This window comes from Oryx dammah, unplaced genomic scaffold, assembly GCF_014754425.2.
Source record: "Oryx dammah isolate SB20612 unplaced genomic scaffold, SCBI_Odam_1.1 HiC_scaffold_5, whole genome shotgun sequence".
Lineage (NCBI taxonomy): Eukaryota > Metazoa > Chordata > Mammalia > Artiodactyla > Bovidae > Oryx > Oryx dammah.
The window spans coordinates 60366969-60384324 of record NW_024070189.1 but is presented as its reverse complement, the minus strand read 5'-3'; the positions used below and the strand labels follow the sequence as shown (position 1 = coordinate 60384324).

General features: G+C 42.5%; 2 protein-coding genes across 4 annotated transcripts in view; one reads left to right on the top strand and one right to left on the bottom strand.

Annotated features, from left to right (window-relative positions):
• The first annotated feature begins 24 nt into the window (after positions 1-24).
• On the top strand, positions 25-8427 carry KIF20A (kinesin family member 20A). Its single transcript, XM_040240012.1, has 19 exons — positions 25-141; positions 602-784; positions 2106-2195; positions 2297-2416; positions 3262-3400; positions 3501-3688; positions 3773-3902; positions 4082-4276; positions 4382-4493; positions 4598-4666; positions 4885-5028; positions 5171-5336; positions 5447-5611; positions 5740-5879; positions 6022-6124; positions 6399-6594; positions 6840-6931; positions 7160-7297; positions 7866-8427. The coding sequence occupies exons 2-19, from the start codon at positions 623-625 to the stop codon at positions 8181-8183; spliced, it is 2667 nt and encodes an 888-aa protein (XP_040095946.1). The 5' UTR covers positions 25-141; positions 602-622; the 3' UTR covers positions 8184-8427.
• The window catches only part of CDC23 (cell division cycle 23), a 28521-nt gene continuing 11850 nt past the window's right edge, over positions 686-17356 (bottom strand). The window contains exons 10-18 of one of the 3 annotated variants that reach the window (XR_005721036.1): positions 13149-13302; positions 12775-12894; positions 12111-12186; positions 11748-11809; positions 10288-10366; positions 10091-10210; positions 8768-8864; positions 4471-4628; positions 686-769 (exon numbers count right to left, since the gene is read on the bottom strand). Coding sequence is in view for 2 of the 3 variants with exons in the window: in XM_040240013.1 (XP_040095947.1) it covers positions 9719-9889; positions 10091-10210; positions 10288-10366; positions 11748-11809; positions 12111-12186; positions 12775-12894; positions 13149-13302 (782 nt within the window). In the remaining variant the exon portion in view is untranslated. Of the gene's footprint in view, positions 770-4470; positions 4629-8767; positions 8865-8898; positions 9890-10090; positions 10211-10287; positions 10367-11747; positions 11810-12110; positions 12187-12774; positions 12895-13148; positions 13303-17356 lie in introns of those variants that run through there. The other 2 variants (XM_040240014.1, XM_040240013.1) reach the window with 2 other exon arrangements.

Sequence of the window (17356 nt, the reverse complement as noted above, 5' to 3'; positions counted from 1 at the left end):
CGAACTCAGCGCGCAATTTAAAACATTGTATCAGTAACAAAGGTGCGCTTCGTGGGTGGAGTTGTGGTCTCAAGCTGCGAAAGCCCAGTTTCGGCTGTCGGGTGTGAGTGAGCCGGTCCCGTAGAAGTGTGGCGTCTTTAGGTAAGTGTGCGGCTGAACTTGAGCCAAGTTGGGGCACCTTTGCTCTGGCGGATTAGGCGTTCAGAAAGCAGAACTGCCGCCATTTCTGTTTTTCTTAATAATTCTGTCCTCACCGTGGGCCTAGGAGCGAGGTTTAGAGAATGAGCCTAGGGCTACTGACACGGCTGAGGGAGGCTCCCTACTTGGACCTTGGCCTTATGTTTTCGGAGTTAGATATCTGTTCATTCCTGTTCGCTGCCGAAATGCTGCCTCAGGTTGGATTAAATGATTAACTCTTTCTCTCTTTCCCGTTTGCTGGTAGTTGAAAAGAAAAGGGAGTAGGAATTCAGGCAGCGAGACTAGGTTGTCCTGGGGCGAGGGAACTGTTTCTTACCTAGAAAAGAGGCTGAATTCTTCAGAATTCTTCAGCCCCTTTTATCCCTTAAGGTTCTCCTCCCTACCCACTCTTGTCTCTTTTTAGACCTAAACTGCCCCTGCTGACATGTCGCAAGGGATCCTTTCTCCACCAGCTGGCTTGCTGTCCGATGAGGAGGTCGTAGTCTCCCCCATGTTTGAGTCCACAGCTGCAGATTTGGGATCTGTTATACGCAAGGACCTGCTGTCAGACTGCTCTGTCATCTCCACCTCCCTGGAAGACAAGCAGGTAAAGGAGTTGAAGAGTGGCTTGGGGACTGAAAGTGATATAATCAGCCTACTAGAAGCATGAGGTAAAAAACCCAGCAATTCTAGAGTTTGACAGGTCAACTCAAAATTAAGAGCATGATAAGTAAAAAATGTAGAGTTGTTTGTCCATAAGAAAGCTATTAATGGCATTGCATTAATGAAACAATGCTTACTCTCAATTTATCCTATGAGGAAAGGCAGTCCTTGGCTCTCCTTGACCATGAGGCCCAGACATTTTAGTTAATTTGCACAAGGTCATATCACCATTAAGTAGGTGAAATGTACATTCAGGTTTTAATATCAACCATACCTTCCATTTAAGGAAACTTTCTTTCTGCTGAGCTGTTTCTCAGGTGCAGCATTATGGATGTTTGGAGCCAGATAATTCTTTGTTATAGGGGGCTATCCTGTGCAATTTAAGATGTTAAGCAGCATTCCTGGCCTCTACCCACTAGAATTCAGTAGTTCCTTCCCATTTGTGATGACCAGGAAACCTGTCCTAACATTATTAAATGTTTCTTGAAAGGGAAATGGCCGTAGTTGAGAACAGCTCCACTCAGAAGTCTTCTCTTCTGTAGGAGTTTCATGAGAGCAGAAGCCTTGGTAATATTCTTCACTGTGGGCTACCAGAGCCTCTTAGAATTTCTAGGCCAGAGTAGATGTCTATAAATATTTGTTGAATGAACGTGGTGGGTGTGATTATTTAAGATCTCATAGTTACTAAATGATGAAACTGGGACTCAAATTCAGGTATGTCTGCCTCCAAAGTGCTTAACTGGGCCTTCCTAGGTGGCACTAATGGTAAAGAACCCACCTGCTAATGCAAGAGACGTAAGAGACATGGGTTCAATCCCTGGGCCGGGAAGATCCCCTTGAGGAGAGCATGGCAACCCACTCCAGTATTCTTGGACAGAGCACATGAAAATTCCATGGACAGAGGAACCTGGTGGGCTATGGTTCATAGTGTCACAGAGTCGGACACAAGTGGCTTAGCACACACGCAAAGTGCTTCACTACTGTGAATATCACACACTGATTTTCATACCAGTCAGCCACTTCTGATGCAGATAATCTGTGGTAAGCCAAGTTTGCAGGATACTGAAGAGACAAGGAATGGTGATTAAGTACTGAAAAACTCCATGTGGGTTGGAATGATTATGGAACCAGAGTAATGGCACAGAGTCATCTGAAGTTAATTGGGATAGTGTTAGCATGATTCCCAGAGACTATGTTGTGTTTGCCCATCTGCTCAGAAGTAACTGAGATTAATCTGTGATTCTGACTGGGAATTCTACTAACAGGTTCCATCTGAAGATGGTACAGAGAAGGTGAAAGTATACCTGAGGGTCAGGCCTTTGTTACCTTCAGAGTTAGAACGACAGGAGGAGCAGGTACGTTTCTGAGGAGGGAGGATTTAAAAGAAGGAATGATACGTACAGCAGAGGTTCCCAGAATTGTTTCCTTCTGTGACAACTGTTTTCCCCCATCTCAGGGTTGTGTCTGTATTGAGAATATGGAGACCCTTGCCCTTCAGGCACCCAAGGACTCTTTTGCCCAGAAGAGCAACGAGCGAGGAATTGGACAGGCCACCCACAAATTCACCTTTTCCCAGGTATGGAGTTACTGATATTTGAACAAGGGACCAATATGTAGGGGCAACTTTATTCCCTCTTCAGAAGGAAAGCATTTTACTTGACTGAGTTCATTATATATGCATGTCTACAGTTTTAGGGACCCTTATGTGTTGTGAGTTTGTCATGTACTGTTAATTCCCAACAACTCTGTTGTTACTATCATCACTGTTCCTGTTTTCCTGGTAAGGATATTGTGACTCATTGAATATGTTCCTGAGGCCATGTAGCTAGTCATTGGTAGAGTTAGGACTTGAATCTAGATTCATCTATCTACCAAGCCCATGCTTGTGACCATTATGTTGCTCCATATTGTGTGCAGCATTGGACTTAGTGGATAGCATTCTGTAAGTATTTGTTGATTTGGATGAAAGATGGACTGGCAGAGAGTATTTAGGCAGCAACTGGTAGCACTGCAGGAAGAAGCTGCTTGAGTAGTCTCCAGAGCCAACCATCCAGGAAGGGATGTATTTTCTGGCTCGGCACAGGGAAAAGTGGGAGATGAAGGATGCTGCTGCTGCTGCTAACTCGCTTCAGTCATGTCCAACTCTGTGCGACCCCATAGATGGCAGCCCACCAGGCTCCCCTGTCCCTGGGATTCTCCAGGCAAGAATACTGGAGTGGGTTACCATTTCCTTCTCCAGTGCAAGAAAGTGAAACGTGAAAGTGAAGTTGGTCGGTTGTGTCCAACTCCTAGCGACCCCATGGACTGCAGCCTACCAGGCTCCTCCGTCCATGGGATTTTCCAGGCAAGAGTACTGGAGTGGGTTGCCATTGCCTTCTCCAGATGAAGGATGGGCCTCTGAGAAATTGGGTCTGTCCCTAGATCTTTGGACCAGAAGTGGGACAGGCATCTTTCTTCAACCTGACTGTGAAGGAGATGGTAAAGGATGTACTTAAAGGACAGAACTGGCTCATCTATACATATGGAGTCACCAACTCAGGGAAAACCTACACAATTCAAGGTGAGTATTAGACCTCACAGAACTGCTGACTGTCTTTGGCTTTTGATGCTCTGAGTTGAACAGTGCTTGCTGCAACTGTCCATCTTTCGCATGCCTCCAGGTACCATCAAGGATGGTGGGATCCTGCCCAGGTCCCTGGCTCTGATCTTCAATAGCCTCCAAGGCCAGCTTCATCCAACACCTAATCTGAAGCCCTTGTTCTCCAATGAGGTCATGTGGCTAGACAGCAAGCAGATCCGGCAGGAGGAATTAAAGAAACTGGCCCTACTAAATGGAGGCCTCCAAGAGGTAAAGTGTTGGTTTCACAGAGGCAGGGATAGGGGACAAACCTCCAGAAAGTTTTGTGCTTATTTTATCCCTGGACCCCTCCAGGAAGAGCTGTCCACCTCCTTGAAGAAAAGTGTCTACATTGACAGCCGGATGGGTACCAGCACCAGCTTTGACAGTGGCATTGCAGGGCTCTCCTCCAGTAGCCAGTTTCCTAGCAGTAGCCAGCTGGATGGTATGTACCATGACTGGGCTCTGTGCCAATTAACAGTAGGAACCCATTTTCTGCTCCCCAAAACTCAAGGGTAAAGATCAGAGGTTGGAACCTGAGTTCCACTTTCTGCGGCCCCTGCAGGCTAAAGGAGAGATGGATTACCCTTGAGTTGATGCTCTGGACATTGGCTTTTTCCTCAGAAATGAGTCACCGATGGGCACAACCAGACACTGCCCCTGTAAGTGTCCCTGCAGATCTTCGCTTCTCCATCTGGATCTCCTTCTTTGAGATCTACAATGAACTGCTTTATGATCTGTTAGAACCACCTAGCCAGCAGCGCAAGAGGCAGACTCTGCGGCTGTGTGAGGATCAGAATGGCAATCCCTACGTAAAAGGTATGGGAAAGCACGGTGGCTGGCATGAACCCTGGAGGGGACCTTGGGAGAGACTTGGAAAAGAGTTAGGTGCTCCCATCTTATGTATGCTCATCTTTACATCAGATCTCAATTGGATTCATGTTCAGGATGCTGAGGAGGCCTGGAAACTCCTGAAAGTGGGTCGTAAAAACCAGAGCTTTGCCAGCACCCACCTGAACCAGAACTCCAGCCGCAGGTTAGTAGGTTAATGAGTCAGCCTTTCACTGTGTTTTAGGAAACATTAGTCCTCCACCTGGTCATAGAAGATATGCAGTGACTTTTATTTTTTTTAACTTCTAGTCATAGCATCTTCTCAATCCGGATCCTGCACCTTCAGGGGGAAGGAGATATAATCCCCAAGATTAGCGAGTAAGTTTTTCCATTTAGAAATTTGGGCTTTGGGGCCTTAAATGGTGATTGGGGGAGGGGACAAGGCAGTCCTCAGAGGAATTACTTCCATTAGATTCATGTTCTCTTTTCTTGGGTACAGAGTTTCTTCACAGGTCCTCCCCTCCCTAGAACTATATGAAGGGGCTAAAAAGCATATAATGTGGGGTCCTAATGTCAGATCCTGTCCATCACTCAAGGTTATCACTCTGTGATCTCGCTGGCTCAGAGCGCTGCAAAGATCAAAAAAGTGGCGAGCGGCTGAAGGAAGCAGGAAACATTAACACTTCTCTGCACACCCTGGGCCGCTGTATCGCTGCTCTGCGCCAAAACCAGCAGAACCGGTAAGCTTTTCACTGCAAGCCAGATGGCCTGGCACTCTGCAGTTTGCTAAGAGACTTCCTGATCATCACAGGGGCTAGTGCTAGTATCTCCTCAGGGGCTAGAGCTCTGCTCACAGCACTATTCTCTTTAATTCCCTGCCAGGTCAAAGCAGAACCTGGTTCCCTTCCGTGACAGCAAGCTGACTCGAGTGTTTCAAGGCTTCTTCACAGGCCGAGGCCGCTCCTGCATGATTGTCAATGTGAATCCCTGTGCGTCTACCTATGATGAGACCCTTCATGTGGCCAAGTTCTCAGCCATTGCTAGCCAGGTGCGAAGCTATAGGTGGGACGATTGTGCTCACTTTGGGCTGGTACCTTACTTCAGAAAGCTACTAGGAACTAGTAATGGATTCAGTTAAGATTTTTTTCCCCTCACTAGCTTGTGCATGCTCCACCTGTGCAACTGGGATTTCCATCGATACATTCATTCCTCAAGGAACACAGTCTGCACGCTTCTCCCAGCTTAGAGACTGGAGGGAAGATTGACCCAGGCCTTGGTGATGACATTGAAAATGAAGTTGACATCTCCACATATGGGAAGGAGGTGAGAATGCAGAAAACTTTGGTGCAGCAGCTTGATGAATATACATTTTCCATGCTATGTTCCAAGTGGACCTATACCTTTTTAGGGCATGGACTTCTGATGATCTCTGACCTGTGTGTCCCTCCTAGGAGCTCCTACAGGTGGTAGAAGCCATGAAAGCACTGCTTTTGAAAGAACGGCAGGAAAAGTTGCGGCTGGAGATGCAGCTCCGTGATGAAATTTGCAATGAGATGGTGGAGCAGATGCAACAACGAGAACAGTGGTGCAGGTACCAGCCGAGTAACCCCTCTTGTTCTATCACTGAGACCATAGGGTAGGAAGTAGAGACTAGGATGGAGTAGTGCCTCAAGATCTGCTTTCCAAGCTCACTCCTCAGAATCTGCACTGACTTCTCTTTTCTCCTCTGACAGTGAACATTTGGACACACAAAAGGAACTACTAGAGGAACTGTATGAAGACAAACTAACAATCCTCAAGGAGTCACTGACAAGTTTTTACCAAGAAGAACTTCAGGTGAGTTGCCCTGAACCAGCCCCAAGTAGCTGCTCAGATTCCCATCGCTAGCTTGCCTGAGATAAAAGTAGGGGCGGAATGTGTAATTCACCTTTCTCTTGCCTCCTTACTGCTTTATGTCAATCTATGTTTGATGAACTGATTTAGAGTTTGACTGGCCAAGAAATGGTGTAAATGCTAATTTACAAGGAAGTTTTTGTTCATTCTTCAGTCATCCATACCTGTAGGATTTGTCTGACTCTTGAACAGAACTGTGTTCTCTGTTTCCCTTTAGGAGCGAGATGAGAAGATTAAAGAGCTAGAAGCTCTCCTGCAGGAAGCCAGACAGCAGCATGTGGCCCATCAACCCTCAGAGTCTGAACTGTCCCTACGGCGATCACAAAGATTGGCTTCTGTTTCCACCCAACAGCTCCACGAGATTAAAGCTAAACTGGAACAATGCAAAGCAGAGCTAAACTCCACCAATGAAGGTGAAGAGGGAGAGAGGGCACAAGCAGAAGTATTTCAGGGAGAGCTGTTCTTCAAACTTAGGCCTTCTGGGGCCAACTCCAACATAATTTCCTTGACCGCCAACCTACATCCCCCTGACCTTTCATTCTAGGATGCACATGGCCTCACTTGTTATGTTTTTTGCAAACTACTGTTAATTCAGTTAAAGAGGTAAGTCCAAGGCTAGAAAGCCTACACATGTGAGGTTATTGTTTCTTCCCTTCAGAGCTGCAGAAGTACCAGAAAATGTTAGAACCCCCACCCTCAGCCAAGCCTTTCATCGTTGATGTGGACAAGAAGTTAGAGGAGGGCCAGAAGGTAATTTGCTTTCTCCATTACCAAAGCTCTCACCTAAGACAGTTTCCTGCACTGTATCCCTGGTTTACGTGAGGACAAGATGCTTTCTGTGCCATCCTGGAGAATGGCTACTGCATTCTTTCGGCTAGCCTTTCTAATTTTACTTCTCTTCAGATGGTTCTCTGACTCCCATAGGTCACTTGGTGTGACGTCTTGGCCACAATTTGGTTCCCGCTCTTCCTTTTTCAGAATATAAGGCTACTGCGGACAGAGCTTCAGAAACTTTGGGAGTCTCTCCAGTCGGCGGAAAGAGCCTGTTGCCACAACACTGGAGCAGGAAAACTTCGCCAAGCCTTGGCCACTTGTGATGACATCTTAATCAAACAGGTTGGGGCAGCCTATATATCACTTTCTCCCATCAGCCCATGTCAGAGTATATGTGAGGAAAATAAAAAAGATTTTTAGGCTAATCTTTTAGTGAGGGGAGTTTCTCTTCCTTGCAAAGTAACCATTCACTAAGTACAAGGCGTTATGCTAAGTAATTATAGGCTTTTTCTGTTATAACTATCCTAGGGAGGGAGATACTATCATATTTCATCCAAGATGGTTTAACTGTAACAAACCATAGTAAAACAAAACACTAAAAATTAACCTATGACACTGTCATCAATAAATGCACCCTGATTCCATCCAAATATATGGAAATGTAAAAAAATACATCCTAATTTGATACCCACCCAGGAACTAAGGTTCTTGGAGGTTAAGTAAAATTCAGGCTCATACCACCTGATGTGTTAGAAAAGGTCCTATTCAGTGCTATTTGTTTGGGTCTTAAAAACCAATACCCACCCCCAACACACAAAGTTTTATTAACTATAGTGTGTATTACCTTGCCTTGAGTTTCTCTAATAGATCAGACAGAAATGTTTTCTATAACTCTGTTCATCTTCCTTAGGATCAGACGCTGGCTGAGTTGCAGAATAATATGACGCTAGTAAAACTGGACCTTCGGAAGAAGGCAGCATGCATCGCGGAGCAGTATCATACTGTGCTGAAACTCCAAGGCCAGGCTTCTACCAAAAAGCGCCTCGGTGCCAACCAGGAAAACCAGCAACCAAACCAGCAGCCCCCAGGGAAGAAACCGTTTCTTCGTAACTTACTTCCCCGAACACCCACCTGCCAAAGTTCAACAGACTGCAGCCCTTATGCCCGAATCCTGCGCTCACGGCATTCCCCTTTACTCAAATCTGGGCCTTTCGGCAAAAAATACTAAGGTTGTGAGGAGAGAGCACTTCCCTCAGGTGGGTCTGCTGCTCAGTTTAAGAAATAGGTTTCTTTAAAGCTTTACCATATATATACCTGAAATTCTATCTAAAATGCAATATTCAGACACTAGTAGTTTTTCTCCCTTTTGTAATATAATCACCTATGTAATCTTACACTTTTTTACTTATATGGTTTCTGTGCACACAAAAGTTATATTAAAATAAAGATATTATTCACATTTTAAATCTGAATTCCAAATCTAGCATTATCACTGAAGTAAATTATAAAAGGGGCAGAAAAACTGAAAATCAGATATCATCCAGGCTCCTGGGAATTTTGCACAGGAACGGCAGTGGAGACCAGCAACTGGTGTACAGCTAGCTCAAGAAATCTTGGTAAGAAATGAATTCAAGGGACATTAGATATTCTAAACCTTCCTTAATAAAAAGTGAAATGTCATATATTAGGAGATGAATGGGTAACAAACTTATTCTTGAAAAAGAATCAAGGAAGGCTGGGCCCTGAGCTCAGAATAACCCATAGTATCCACTGTACAAACCAATCACAGCAGACATAATCACAGCATATAACCTCCTACGGAACACATGAGCACAGGCCCGAAACTCTCCAAGAATACAGCAGAAATGATTACTTTTACTTTGTCTGACAGGTGAAGGTTATCATTCTGCTGGAGATGGGGCAGGGGGAAGAGACACAAACAATTATGTCAAAAATATTTATTAAAACAGACCAACTTAAAGAGTTTATTCTTATCTGTATAGTCACAAAAGGTACACACCCAAATATCTGGGAAACTCTGTAATCCTGTCTCCTTGCTCTGCTTTAGTAAGGGTATAGCTAACTCTAGACATCGTTTCCCCTTAGTAGGGGCCATCAGTTCCACACTCAGTCCTTTTGCCCCTCTGTTCAACTCTACTTGTTACTTCCAATTTGAAAGTTTCTAGGAGACACCCCAAAATCATGTTTTGGAAGAATGTCTTCCTAGTGAGAACAAAAGTACAGCTAGAATCCATTTAAAACTAATCTCTGATATCAGAGTAGTCATGCTCAGCACATCAAAGAATGATGAGTCATGTGTATCTATCCAGTGCCCTGACCTTCCTAGGGTATCCAGTGCCCTATTGTCAGCAGAGGGTAAAGTGGCAGGCTTTCTTCCTTGCCTTTCTAGAGAAATCTCCCACTCCCAGCAGCATTTAAGTTTTGTTCCTGTAGACTTGCCTGTGCTAAAGTGCTGTTAAAGGGATGTTTTGTGGGGGTGCCAAAAGACCTGGGGAAAAGGCCAAGATCTGTAGCCACTCTGAACAGAAGGGAGATAGAAGTGCTTCAGACTGGCAAAAGACAGTATCTGTTCTTGCCAGGATTCTTCTGTCAGTCTACTCTGAAGGTGATTCTATAAACTGTCCCCAAGGCGTTGTACAAACAAAGAGAAATAAGGTCCTTGGAAAAATAGACGTGGCTGTTCTTTACATGGAGATAAGGCTTAATATGGGTCTGGCAATGTTCAGATTTGAAAGCAGCCAACTATGGTGTGACTGAAGACAGGTTGAGTGGAGAAACTCTGCGTGTGGGAGTGTTGTTAGCAGACAGTGAAGCAGGGAGGAAAAAGGGAGCAGGTATCTCAGTGCAGGGAGTCTCGCCTTGGTTCCGAAGCTGTAGGATTTGCCTGAGCAAGGCCTTACCTTCTTCCCGGGTCTGAAACAAGGTCAAGCAAATGTATCAAAATATATCCAAAGTTATTCTCAAAACCAGGTTCTAAAATACTGACTTATAAAGTTCCTCAGAACAAGGTAACCTCTCCACTCACCCTTTTAACCACCCTCCACCCCCAGATCACAGTAAAGTCATGTCCTCAAACTTAAAATCCAAGTCTTTCACTAAAGTACTGATACTTACATCATTGAATGCACAACACTTCTGAGCACAAGCTGAAGCTTCATCCCACAGCTTGCACTTAAAATAGTATTGGGCCAGATAGCGGAAAGCAGTGCTCTCCTCCAAGTGTTCCACTATTTCCTAGATAAGGAAAGCAGGAATGACTGAGGTGATAAGAATAAGATCAGCAACCCAATTCTCATGCTAATGACACATACCCCACATGAATAGATATCTTGGATATACTTGATGTAACACTGGGCTGCCTGTTCTGACTCAGTCAACTGTTCATGAAGCCTACAAAAGAAATTGGTCTTTAGGTACAAATCATATTGAAAAGCAAGCTAGCGATCAAAAAAAGTAAAAGCACAGAAGTAACATCAAAAAATGACAATATATAGACAAATTCTGACATAAATGACACAGTGGGACCCAGAATATTAGTGCCCAGAAGTGATGGTTTCTTCATCAAAGCTTCAAATCATTCTGCTTCTGGTGATGGAGGGAAAGTTAGTAAATACTTAAGCTGGATAACATACCATTGCAAAAACTGCCTGGTAATACCCTGAGTCAGGTCAAAAAGATACCAAGCAACTCAGGTTTTTTGTAAGAATCCAGAAAATAATTAGTAGGAATGAAATTGCATTTAAGAACCTCTTTCCCTATCATTTCTGAGTTATTCTGTATTTTCCTGGGGCTTAGGAGCAGACTGATACCTAAATTAGTTTCTCCAGACTGCTCTCACATAAAATTCCATTTCTTTCAATTAGTTTGAATTTTCCAAATGGGAAAACAATTCCCCTTCAAAAAGTACTAGCATTCTCTTGAGTCAAGATGACTAAGTTTCCAGATCAGTATTCATATACTGTACTATATCCCTGAGTTAGGCTTAAAACTCAACATTCAGAAAACTAAGATCATGGCATCTGGTCCCATCACTTCATGGCAAATAGATGGGGAAACAGTGGAAACAGTGACAGACTATTTTGGGGTGCTCGAAAATCACTGCAGATGGTGACTGCAGCCATGAAATTAAAAGATGCTTGCTCCTTGGAAGAAAAGTTATGAACAACCTAGACAGCATATTAAAAAGCAGAGACATTACTTTGCCAACAAAGTCTAGTCAGAGCTATGGTTTTCCCAGTAGTCATGTATGGATGTGAGAGCTGGACCATAAAGAAAGCTGAGCGCCAAAGAATTAATGCTCCAGAACTGTGGTGCTGGAGAAGACTCTTGAGAGAGTCCCTTGGACTACAAGGAGATCCAACCAGTCAATCCTAAAATAAATCAGTCCTGAATATTCATTGGAAGAACTGATGCTGAAGCTGAAACTCCAATACTTTGGCCACCTGATGTGAAGAACTGACACATTTGAAAAGACCCTGATGCTGGGAAAGATTAAAGGTGGGAGGAGAAAGGGACGACAGAGGATGAGATGGTTGGATGGCACCACCGACTCGATGGACCTGAGCTTGACGAAACTCCGGGAGTCGGTGATGGAGAGGGAGGCCCAGCGTGCTAAAGTCCATGGGGTCACAAAGATTTGGACACGACTGAGCAACTGAACTGAACATCCCCTCATTCATGTAGATGATGGATAAGAGGCTCTAGAACATGCAGGATCCACCTACCAGAGAAGCCAACAGAAATATAACTAACATTTCACTCTTTCACTCACTTTGCCAGTTTCACCAGAGCCATCTTTTCCACATCTCCCACGGCATAAGCTCTCCAATAGCACTGTCAATAAAGAAATAAACTAGTCACTTCAACCACTGCCCATGTGCCATGACTCACGCAAGTCCCTGAAGTTCAGACTTAGAGAATACAAAGCATTTTTACTAGATCTGAGGTCCAGGCTACATATTAACATTCCCACTATGTCAGCCTTGCTTTGCTTTATACACACTATGAGCCTATAAATATTCAGACTTCCCTATGTAGACAGATACAAATGAAGGAAAATTAAGCACCAATAGCTCGACCCCTCATCCAAACATTAGGTTTCCACATAAATTCTCCAGAACCCAATTTCAGGTACCTTTTTGGCTTCCACTAGTTGATTAAGTTTCTCATAACATTCTCCTAAAGCAACCAGCATACGAGAATCATTGGGCCTGTGAGGAACGAGAAATAGGAAATCTGAGCAAAGACTTTAAAGATAACTGAAGTCCTCCCTTGAGGAACCACCACCACAACTGTTTCAAACCCATGAAAGGAATGGGCTTTAATCCAATACTTCATATATTATTTTATGTTCACAATTATACTACTTTTAAAATTAATTAACTACTTAGGTTGCCTTGGGTCTTCGTTGCAGCACGGGGGGGTCTTCGTTGCATCATGCAGGATCTCTCACGGCAGTGCAGGGACTCAAGTTGTGATGCATAGGCTCAGTAGTTGTGGCGCCTGCGCTCCACAGCATGTGGGATCTTAGTTCTCCAACCACAGATCGAACCCACATCCCCTGTATTACAAGGCGGATTCTTGACCACCAGACCACCAGGGAAGTCCCCACAGTTATGCTATTAACATATTAGTAGAATACACTACATAAAAATGACCAAACAACATATGGCATGTTTAAACTTAGGTCTCCAAAAGTCAAAACCATTCACTGTGATTCTTCAGTAGCTATCCAAAGAGAAAGAAAAGTGTCAGCGCTTCCCACAACAAACATATCATCAGGTGGTGGTCAGACTTACCGAAGCTGGTGGGCCCGTCTATAATAATAAAGGCAATAAAACGGCATCTTAAGGATTTCATAGGTCTGCCCAAGGCCATACCAGGCTCTGTAGTCCCGCTTATTGACCTCAATAGCATGCCTAAGAAATGGAAGAAAAAACTGGTAAGGAGGCAGAATCAAAGTTAGCGACTTGCAGACTCAATAAAGTGAAAGTGTTAGTTGCTCAGTTGTGTCCGACTCTCTTTGGACCCCACGGACTGTAGCCTGTTAGGCTCCTCTATCCATGGGCAAGAAAACTAGAGTGGGAAGTCATTTCCTTCTCCAGGTGATCTTCCCAGAGGTTCCTAAAATCACAACAATCTGCTCCACCTCACCCTCCAACTAAAACCTTACCTATAAGCCTGAATAGCAGCAGATGTATTCTTCATTTCCATGTACTCATGTCCCATCAGCGTCCAGGCCCCAAGATACCGAGGATTCAATTTCAAGGCTCTCTGGAAATACAAGGCTGCTTTCTCATGTTGAGAACGCAAACTATAATAATTGCCTGATTGGAAAAAAAAAATATGTGAACAACTAAAAAGATTAAAATAAGTCACTAAAATAGGCAGCATTTCACAAGGTAGGCATGAACTCATTCCCCCAAAGTCCTTGCAGAAAAGCCAAATTGTATAGGCAATATCATCATTTCCTTGGAAAATACATTTGATCACATATTCTGTTTTTTTTTAAAAAAGTGTTTCCTAACACCACAAAGGTTTTCTTCACTTTATTTCCTCTGGATATTAGCATTTATACATATATTTTCTTAACAAAGGGTAAGATATTCCTAGAGTATGCTTCAGATTGGTAGTTTTCCAACTATCTTCCAAGGTCCCTAAGGAAGTACCTGAAAGGTTAAAAATGTAGAACTCTGAACTCCTCTCTTCCACAAGAATCAAGGAAGTTCTATTATCACTGGTCTTAAAAAGAGTATATGAAAGATTTTAGGATTCTATTTAAAAATGTATTTGAAGAAAGGGAATAAAGACCATCTGACTTGTCCCAACTAGTAAATGCATAAATGAAATGTGGTATATATCCAGACAATGAAATACTTCTTGACAGTAAAAAGAAAAGAACTACTGACATATGCTACAACATGGACAAACCTCAAAAAACAGCTCTGTGAAAAAAGCCACATAATAAGACTAAATATTCCAAGATTCCATTTAAAATTTCTAGAAAAGGCAAAACTGCACACTCAGAAGGCAGATCTGCTGGGGATGGGAGTAGGACTGACTGCAAGTAGACTCAAGAGAATTTTGGGTTATGACAGAATTTTCTAAACTGGATTATAATTATGGTTACACAACTTAATAAGTTAGCAAAAACTCAATGAACTGTAAACTTAAAATGGGTAAATTTTATGGTATACAAATTATCCCTTAATAAAGCTATCTTTAATATATACCAATAAAATGGACAACCTAGAAGAAATGGACATATTCCTAGAAATATATAATCTCCAAAAATTAAAACAGAATAGAAAATATAAACAGACCAATTACCAGTAATAAAACTGAATGAGTAATAAAAAAAACTCCCAACATACAAAAGTCTGGGACCAGATGGCTTCACAGATGAATTTTATCAAACATTTAGAAAAGAGCTAACAATTGTTTTTTCAAATTATTCCCAAAAATTACAGAGGAAGGAATATTTCCAAACTCATTCCACAAAGCCAGCATCACCTGGATACCAAAACCAAAGATATCTCAAAAAAAGAAAATTACAAGCCAATATCATTAATGATCACAGACAAAAAAGTCCTCAAAGTATTTGCAAACTGATTTCAATAATACATTAAAAGGATCATATATCATGATCAAGTGGGATTCATCCCAGGGATGCATGGATGGTTCAATACCTGCAAATTAATCAATGTGATATATAGCACATTAACAAAATGAAAAATAAAAATTATATGATCATCTGTACAGAAAAAATATAGAATCACTGTGGTATATATCTGAAACCAATATAATACTGTAATCAACTATACCTCAATTATTTTAAAAAGAAGAAAAAAAATTAGAGATATACCAAGTCTTCTGAATGATTTCTCAGGAGATAGTGTTGAATGAGAAAAGTAAAATGCAGAGAAATGGGTACAATATGATCCTATTTTTGTAACCAAACAGCCCATTAAACCCTGCATTGTTGTTGTTGTTTAGTCACTAAGTCGTGTTCGACTCTTTTATGACCCCATGGTCTGTAGCCCACCAGGCTCCCCTATCCATGGGACTTCCCAGGCAAAAATACTGGAGTGGATTGTCATTTCCTTCTCCAGGGGATCTTCCTCACACAGGGATTGAACCCGCCTCTCCAGCACTGGCGGGTGGATTCTTTACCACTGAGCCACCAGGGAAGCCCAAACCCCACATATATGTATGTATATTTTTCATGTGGTACTGGAACATGCTAACACAAGTATTTTAAAGGATGAAGGGTGCAGTGGGGTGGGGGGGAACCACCTTCTTTATGTAAAAACTGTATGAGCATAAACTAAATAAAAGGATGGATTTAGATATATACATATACTAACTTACAGAGATCATGATAAACTGTCAAATGGAAAAAGCAAATTGTGAGAAATTTTATGATTCCACTCTGGTAAAAAACAAGTAATACTTGTTTTCTATATATGTGTTTGTCTTTTTTTTTTAAATTTGTCTAGATTCAGGTGTCAGTTTGATTCAGGAGAAATCATTTATAACAACTGTCTGTATTACATAAGATCATTCAAGTTGATATTCGCTTGGGAAAAAAGATGGGAGGTCTTTATGTATACAAAGATACCTTTGCTTCTGCCACTGACTCAGAACTAGATACAGAAAAATAACCAAACTTTAAGCAGACTGTCCAAGGGTTAACTTCTGTAATAGAATAGAAGTGAAGCAGTGGTAGCAGGAGTATAAGCTTTAACTACTAAAGGAGTCGGGATGACACAAGAGATACTAAGTAAGTCAGAATAGGCAAGGGATTGGGGGCAGGAGAAGAAGGGGACAACCAAGGATGAGATGGCTGAATGGCATCACTGACTCGATGGACGTGAGTCTGAGTGAACTCTGGGAGTTGGTGATGGACAGGGAGGCCTGGCGTGCTGCAATTTATGGGGTCGCAAAGAGTCGGACATGACTGAGTGACTGAACTGAACTGAACTGTGCAAAGATTAAGTAGATGAGCTTTTCTGACCAGTTGGAACAGCTACAATGTACTGTATAATTACAATGTGCTGGGCAACTTAACATTGTTATAAGTGCTTTGTATGTTATTAATTTACTTAATCCTTAAAACAAACACATAGGAAAAAGTTCTACTGATAAATCCCTTTATGGATGAGAATTTAAATCCACTGTCACACAGCTAGTGAATAGCAAAACCAAGAGTTAAACTTGGGCAGTTTGGTTCCAGAGTCTAAATCTTCACCATGCTACACAGTAATATACATATATATATATATATATATTCATTATATATATATGTGTGTGTGTGTGTGTGTGTATGTGTAAAGCTGCCTTCAGAGACTAGAACTCCAGAAAAGATGCAAAAGGAAGCATTCCACTCACATCAAGACATAAAATCAGAAGCAACAAATAAATAAGTAGGGGTTTCTTGCCATCACTCTATTCATCACTCTATTGTTTCATTCTCTTTCAGGTCCTCAAGTTTCTTCTCTCTCCACCCTTTTTACTCCTTTCACTTCCTCTGAATTGGCTATAATATGGAAGCTGAAATATACTTTTTATCTTATCTAACGTTCCTTATTCTTAAAATAGGTGGGCTGAATTCAACAAACATTTATTGACCACATGTTAGGAACTTTGTTAGGCATTACAGATATACTGGGGGCAAAGGACAGGATGGCTCAGCAGTAAAGCATCTATCTGCAATGCAGGAGATGCCAGTTTGACCCCTGGGTCAGGAAGATTCCCTGGAGGAGGAAATGGCAACCCACTCCAGTATTCTTGCTGAGAGAATACAATGGACGAAGGCGCCTGGTGGGCCACAGTTCAAGGGTTTGCAAAGAGTATATACGCATATACTGAGCATATATGCATGCACAGATATACTGAAGAGAAAACAAAAATAGTTCATTAAGAAGTTTAACAAAAATAAAAATAAATTTAAAAAGTTTACCAATCAAACAATTATTTTCAAAAACAGATGGGAATTCGTAGTCCAGTAGTTAGGACTCCTTGCTCTCACTGCCAAAGGCCTGGCTTTAAACCCTGCTAGGGGAACTGCTGCTGCTGCTAAGTCACTTCAGTCATGTCCGACTCTGTGCAACCCCAGAGACGGCAGCCCTCCAGGCTCATTCGTCCCTGGGATTCTCCAGGAAAGAACACTGGAGTGGGCTACCATTTCCTTCTCTAATGCATGAAAGTGAAAAGTGAAAGTGAAGTCGCTCAGTCGTGTCCAACTCTTAGCAACCCCATGGACTGCAGCCTACCAGGCTCCTCCATCCATGGGATTTTCCAGGCAAGAGTACTGGAGTGGGTTGCCAGTGCCTTTTCCGCTAGGGGAACTAAGATCCCATAAACTGTGTGGCACAGCCA

Coding starts and splice junctions, on each gene's coding strand:
- KIF20A (XM_040240012.1), top strand. CDS start 623: ATGTCGCAAGGGATCCTTTCTCCACCAGCTGGCTTGCTGTCCGATGAG. Junction 5,612..5,739: donor TCTCCACATATGGGAAGGAG/GTGAGAATGCAG, acceptor TGTCCCTCCTAG/GAGCTCCTACAGGTGGTAGA. Junction 7,298..7,865: donor ATGACATCTTAATCAAACAG/GTTGGGGCAGCC, acceptor CATCTTCCTTAG/GATCAGACGCTGGCTGAGTT.